Raw genomic sequence first — 6,471 nt, 5'->3', positions numbered from 1 at the left:
AAGCCTTTAAGCACTAGCGCTACTATCTCGATAGTATATAGTATACTATTTAGGTCTATACGGACTATAATAACCTCCGTAGAATTACGAAGGTTACTAGGGTTATAGGTCGATAGGCTAGATAGGCCGTCTACCTCGCTAGGTTCGATTTTAATATACTATACTAGCTAGGCGTAAGCAACCCTGCCGATAGCCTATCGAGGCGATCTAATTACGACAGCGAGACTTAGTACATTAATTTATTATTTCTAACCCTATAGTATAAGATTGCTATAGCCTATATTGTTAATAAGCAAGCGTAGGATAAGTAGCTTACCGGACTCCGCGACGGCTTAAAGTATATTAATACTCTTACAGTATTAATAGTACGTATTAAGGCGAGGGCTAATAATACTAATAGAAAGAGTTATAATAACTCCCTAGTCGACATCGCTATATATAGTAATAGCGATAGCACTGCTATAGTTAATCCGGCTGCTAGTGCTACTAGATGCATATAGTGCGTACTACGCAAGATAGCGAGGGTGCTATTAAGCGAACTTATAGAAGGGGATAGACGAGCGTTTATAGATAAGCTATTACGTGCTTAGCAAAGGGACGCTTTTACTACTGCTCGTATAGATTAGCTTAGAAGTAGCCGTAAGACTAGATCTAGCAAGAATTAGTCGATTAATGCCGATAGCTATTTGCGCTATAAGGGTAGATTGTATGTCCCTACTAAGCATTCGATCCGATAAGAGCTTCTTAAGCGATACTATAATAGTAAGCTTGCCGGTTACTATAGTATAGAGAGGTCGCACGAGCTACTATCGCGTATATACTACTAGCTATATAGTAAGCGGGATATAAAGGACTACGTAAATACGTATGCCGTATATTAACGAGTTAAAGCACTAAAGCACTTACTATTCGGCGAGTTGTCTTTACTTCCTGTTCTAAAGAAACTATTTATAGAGCTAATAATAGACTTTATTATATACAGGCCTTCCGCCTACTAAGCGTAGGGGTAGCAAGGACATCTTCGACGCTATCCTTATCGTAGTAGACCGATTTACTAAGGGCGCTTGTTATATCCCTACTCGGAAGGATTAGACTACTATTAATATAGCTAAAGCACTATAGAACAATATCTTCTATAGCTATTAGGGAACCCCTAAGGGGATAGTCTCTAACCGGGGCTCGACATTTACATCTTATTATTAGAGTAAGATATGCCTATAGCTAAGACTTAAGCATCGCCTGTCTATAGTATTCTATCTATAAACAGATAGCTAAACCGAGAGGCAAAATGCTACCCTATAGCAATACCTACGTAGCTATATTAATAAGAACCCTAACGACTAGGTTAACCTCCTATAACTAGCTAAATTCGTATATAATAATAGTGTCTACTTATCTACTAAGGTCTCCCCTTATTTCGCTATAATAGGCAGCAACCCTATATTGCTATAAGACCCCCTATCGCTCGAGGCCGAGCGTAAGGAAAGGGAAGCGGGTTAACCTAAGACACTAGCGGCTATTAAGAGAGTTTAAAAGATGCGAGAAATTCACGCTAAGATAGCTAACAAACTAGCAAAGGCCTAGGCCTATTAGAAGGCCTACTATAATAAACACTACCTTCTAATAACCTTCCGGAAGGGCGATATAGTTATGCTTAGTACGAAGAACCTACGTATCCGCAAACACCCCTCGCCCGATAGCAAAACAAGGCCTAAGCTCGTACTAAGGTATATTAGCCCCTTCTGTATCCGAGAACCTAGAGGCACCTAGGCCTATTAGTTATAGCTTCTACCCTATTATACTATCTATAATACCTTCTATATATCCCTTCTTAAACTATACTATTAACGCGAAGGCGATAAAGCGCCTACTAAGTTAGAAGAAGTCTTAGCCGATAGTAAAGAGCTATAGTCTATAGAACGCATCCTAAAGCACTAGACTAGGCAAGGCAAGAAGGAATACCTATTAAGATAGCAAGGCTATTTACCTAAATAGGACTCGTAGGAAGCTAAAGGTTCCTTCGAGGATATAACTAAGTTGTTAGATAAGTATTAGACTAGTATAAAGAATAAGAAGAAGGCTAAGGGCCTATAATGTCGCCTAGGAATAATACTACCCCCGGGGTACTATTAGCTAACTAATTAGAGGCCGGCAAACTAGGACAATAAGACTATACTACTATAGTAAACGCGCACCGAGCGTTAACAAGCGCGCTATAACGCGTTAACTAATCGCCTACTCTTTTAAGGATTTTACCTCTCTGCTAACGCAATAAGGCCCTTCCCTTAGTATTCGGGTCCCCCTTTTATTCCTTTATTCTATCGAGGCCCTAAGGCTTAGGCGGTCGGCGGGGATAGCGCGCGCGCGGATAATAATAATAATAATAACAATAGCGTCGCGCTACGAGCTAGCGACGGCTAGGGAGACAGCGCGGCTATATTAGTAATAGTATTACGGAGTGTGTTGCTAGTTAAAGCGTTACTAGTCGAAGAAGGAACTTAGAAGTAATATAAAGTTAGCGCTAAGGCGGCTAGCGCCGCTATTATTAACATTACTTGCTACTACTACTACGCCTATAGATACAACCTTACCTATAATACGAGCCCAAAGTACTATACTAACTAAGTTAAAAGATTGAACCTATTAAGGGTTTAATTAAAACTTTAACTAAGTCTAAAGACTAAGGCTTAAAGGGTTAAGCGATTAATAGGCTAACTAAGGGCAAAAATATAGAGCTAAGCTAGCTAGGGTCGATCTTGCGGATAATAAGTTACTCCTCGATCTTTCCGACCCTTTAAGCGAGGCGAACCTTAACTATTACACTTATAATAGCCTTTATCTATAGAAACTAGACGAACTGCGTTTTTAAAAAGATAAGATTAATTAATAATTAAAGGCTGCTAAACCTAACCGATTAGAGCTAGCGAAACTACGAACAATAATAGCCCTCGTAATAATAAAAACAATCCCTTAGAGCGGACATTTCTAGGTCTTTTAGAGTAGACGCAAAGAACTCGGTACGATATTACTTAGAACGGAGGCAGTGCTGCAATACCTCGTACGCCTACCTGTTATAGTAGGGAAGACGCGCTCGTATTATAATTAGTCGATAGCCCTTAATTCTTATAGATATATATCGCTTTACTTTATTACACATAAGGATAGCGCAGTTGGAGTTAGACATTGTGTTAGAGGGTAAGGTTTAACGTGGTTATATAATTGGGTAGTTAAGTGTTTAATTTAGCGCGGGCTAAGTAGTTTATTAGACTTACTAAGTTAGTAGCAATAGAGGTCGAGATTAGAATATAGATAGGCTACGAGGGCGCGGCCTTTGAAAGGGAAGCGTATATTAGGGCTAAAGAGGCTATACGTAATTAGTATATAACTAGACCGAGTAAAGCTAGGGTCTTAGTGCCTTAGGCAGGGCTTAGCGCTTAGCGTTAGGCTAACTAGCCTACCTTCCTCCTTCTCCTCCTAGAGCTCTATCGAATACTATACTAACCTACTACTACCCTATCTACCTGCTAATATAACCCTTCTTATAATTATTATACTAGATATAAATATTATTATCCTCCTTAATACGCTTTTACTTGTTTACTCGATTATACTAGTAGTTATCGTAGTTAAAGTAAGGCAATATTAGAGGGATATCGTTATCCGGAGGGCTAGTACCCTAATTCCTCTACTAGAGCTCCTTTAGTTTCTATACTCGAGTCGTAGTAGCATTTGCTTTCCGTAGTCGACGAGTCGGCTTTTCTAGCGTAGATAGGGCTAATACTCCTCTAGGTAGCGCTTAAATTTTACTAGTAGTATAGCGATTTATACGTACTATATAGTTACTACGCTAGCGGATAATAACTTCTTTACGATCTTCTCCGGTACGAGTGCCTCTACGGCTATATCCTTCGCTAATATCGCTAACTCGAGATAGGCGACTAGTATCTTTATAAGCGCCGCCGCCTCTAGAATCGCCCTTCTAGTATTTATTATAAGTCCTACGTAAGACCGGCTTACTATCCTAGTATTTACTAGTAAAGAATTCCCTATTCTCCTTTATTATCTTATAAGTACTATACTTCTAAGTACTAAGAGGCACTAGTAGTAAGTCGGGCTTATCGGTAGGAACCTTATTCTTAGATAGACCGCCTAGTAGGAATTTACTACCTCCTTCTAGAGTAAGAGTCGCTATTATTATACTAATCGAGGCTAGCTATAATAGGTCTTAGTTATTATAGAAATAGCGAAGTAGGGGTTTAAAGTAGAAGAAAGCGGAACCTATACGTTATATTTCGCGTTTCTTTACTACGTATTAGCCCGCTATTTTAGAACTAGAGGCAAAGGACTATAGGAAACCGTAATAGAGATATTACTTTATATTTAGAGTATAGACTTATAAATAATACTACTATCTTTCTAATACTACTAGTTTTCTATTAGACTACCTATAGAGGAAATCCCTACTAGTATAGGCTCCCCTTGCGCTACGCTTAGCTTTTTACTCTATAGGATATATACTAACTAATACTTGGTAGGCTCGGCGGCTAGCTGTATGTAGACTATAAGAGATATTTAAAGAGATATACTATATAGTAGGACGTATTATATTGCTAAAGCTAAAGTTAACTAATCCCTTAGGCCGATACGTAACCAAAAATAACTAATTAGAGAGCGCTAAGAAATCGACACGCGTAGCACGACCTGCGAGCGTGCTCCCCCTAGTCACCTGACCTCCGCTACGCTCTAGAAGGTGCCGAGGTCGCCCGCTTCGTGAATAATATATAAGAATTACAAGAGCGATACTGCAAGCGGCGCGCTGCGGCAAATACTCGGGAGTTGAGACGGCCTAGGAAAATAGGGTCACTCAGACTGCGGGATAATGCAATACAAATGCCTTTTCTCGGCATCACCTTCAACTTGCAACTCATCAATCGACCCCCGGTCCGATCTGCTACGCCGTGCCGTTGCCGTCTCGGATCATATCATTCAACCGCCATTGACCAGGCCGGCCATCATTGCAGCCTTTTCACACCTCGTCCCGTCTCGCAATGGAAACGCCCTTGTAATCGACAGCCGACCCTTCAGATGACCCACAACTTCAGCGTTACTTGCCGAGACCAATTTACATTTTTCGACTCGATGCGCTCTGCGTGAGTTCCAAAAGCCTTATCCCAGAGCATAGTCTGCTTGCCGTAGTTAAAGCTGTTCCTCCAGCCTTTTCGATGATGGAGATCGTGGTCTTCGAGGACCAGCTGAGCATCAAACAAGTCTAGGAACCAATTGGCTGTAGTTGGAGGTCTCCACAGGACTCGTAGACCGCTGTGTCCGAACAGCTCTGTGAAAACTTGGTACTGGTTGCATAGCCACAAGTCCCCAAAGCCCAGGGGAAACCCCATGAGCTTCATAGTCCCATATGTTAGCAGCGGGATAACAGCAATGTCAAAGATTTCCTGTTCGGCGTCCGCGTACAAAGTCAGAAGCGGATTTGGATGCTTAGTCAGGTGATGCGTGCGGTGATACTTCCAGAGCCTGTCGACTTGGTGCATGCTTCTGTGATACCAGTAGAACCAGAAGTCAAGGATTGTCAGATAGAAGCCTATCTCTGGGATGAGCCACCAGCTCAGCGTCGGAACCTCGTTACGTCGGTATGCGAAGAATACGACCATTAGTGATCGGACCGTCAAGGTGGATATCAGCGAATTGAACACTTTTTTGACTGCGTGATCAGGCACACCGTCTCGTGCGTGCTTGTCGCCATCAAGGAATCCATGTGTATGGCCGACATCGCGAATCATGATTAGTTCGTGAACTCCGTTCATCTTATACGCAACAGTATAAAACAAGAGGGCCACGAGAGGGTGCAGATTCTTGCCAAACGTCCAGCAGTACAGCCGATGGAGCGCCAGCGGCCATAAAGCATGTACAAGGACCCACTTGTGACACTGAAAATGCGAGACGACTGGTATTGGATCACTCTTGTCGTGAACAGGTACTTCGCGGTCCAGGTCAGTGGGATGGACCCTCACCCATTCGTACCACCAATGCCAGATTGTCCAGGTATTTCGGTCGGCTGTGCGCCATGTCGAGGTCATGGAGTCTTTTGGATTCGTCGTCGTCATTGCTGCAGTCTGTGAGTCTCGCCGCTCTCGCGAGACATACGATGGGCTGACTCGGCGGTCTCGGTGACCTTTTCGCTCGAATAGCCTTGCTTGGCTGTCGAAGGGAGACACTCTATGTCGTAGACGTCCCTGGCAGTCGTTGAATATAGGCAGTCTTGCTACGACAAAGCAAGTGAGGTTGAAATAGGAGCAATGAAAGCAACTGTCTCAAACCACACAAAATAACATGATGCTCGTTGATGGTGGGGTCGCCAAAAGCTCCGTACGAGAGGGCGAATAGGTCAAGGGTGTTGCAACACGTCGGCATGCTTCTCCGGGAATCGCTCACAGAATCGAGGCGTTCGAGCATCGT

The 6,471-nt window shown here is 42.6% G+C and overlaps 1 protein-coding gene across 1 annotated transcript; it reads right to left on the bottom strand.

Moving 5' to 3' along the window:
* Nucleotides 1-4,848: 4,848 nt before the first annotated feature.
* On the bottom strand, nt 4,849-6,119 carry MYCFIDRAFT_151893 (uncharacterized protein; the record flags this gene model as incomplete). Its single annotated transcript, XM_007925813.1, has 1 exon — nt 4,849-6,119. One exon carries the CDS (start codon nt 6,117-6,119, stop codon nt 5,082-5,084), a length of 1,038 nt encoding a protein of 345 aa, XP_007924004.1. The 3' UTR covers nt 4,849-5,081.
* Nucleotides 6,120-6,471: the final 352 nt, after the last annotated feature.

The sequence above is a fragment of the Pseudocercospora fijiensis genome (genome assembly GCF_000340215.1).
Source record: "Pseudocercospora fijiensis CIRAD86 unplaced genomic scaffold MYCFIscaffold_2, whole genome shotgun sequence".
NCBI classification, from domain to species: domain Eukaryota; kingdom Fungi; phylum Ascomycota; class Dothideomycetes; order Mycosphaerellales; family Mycosphaerellaceae; genus Pseudocercospora; species Pseudocercospora fijiensis.
This window is presented reverse-complemented; position numbering and strand designations above follow the sequence as displayed.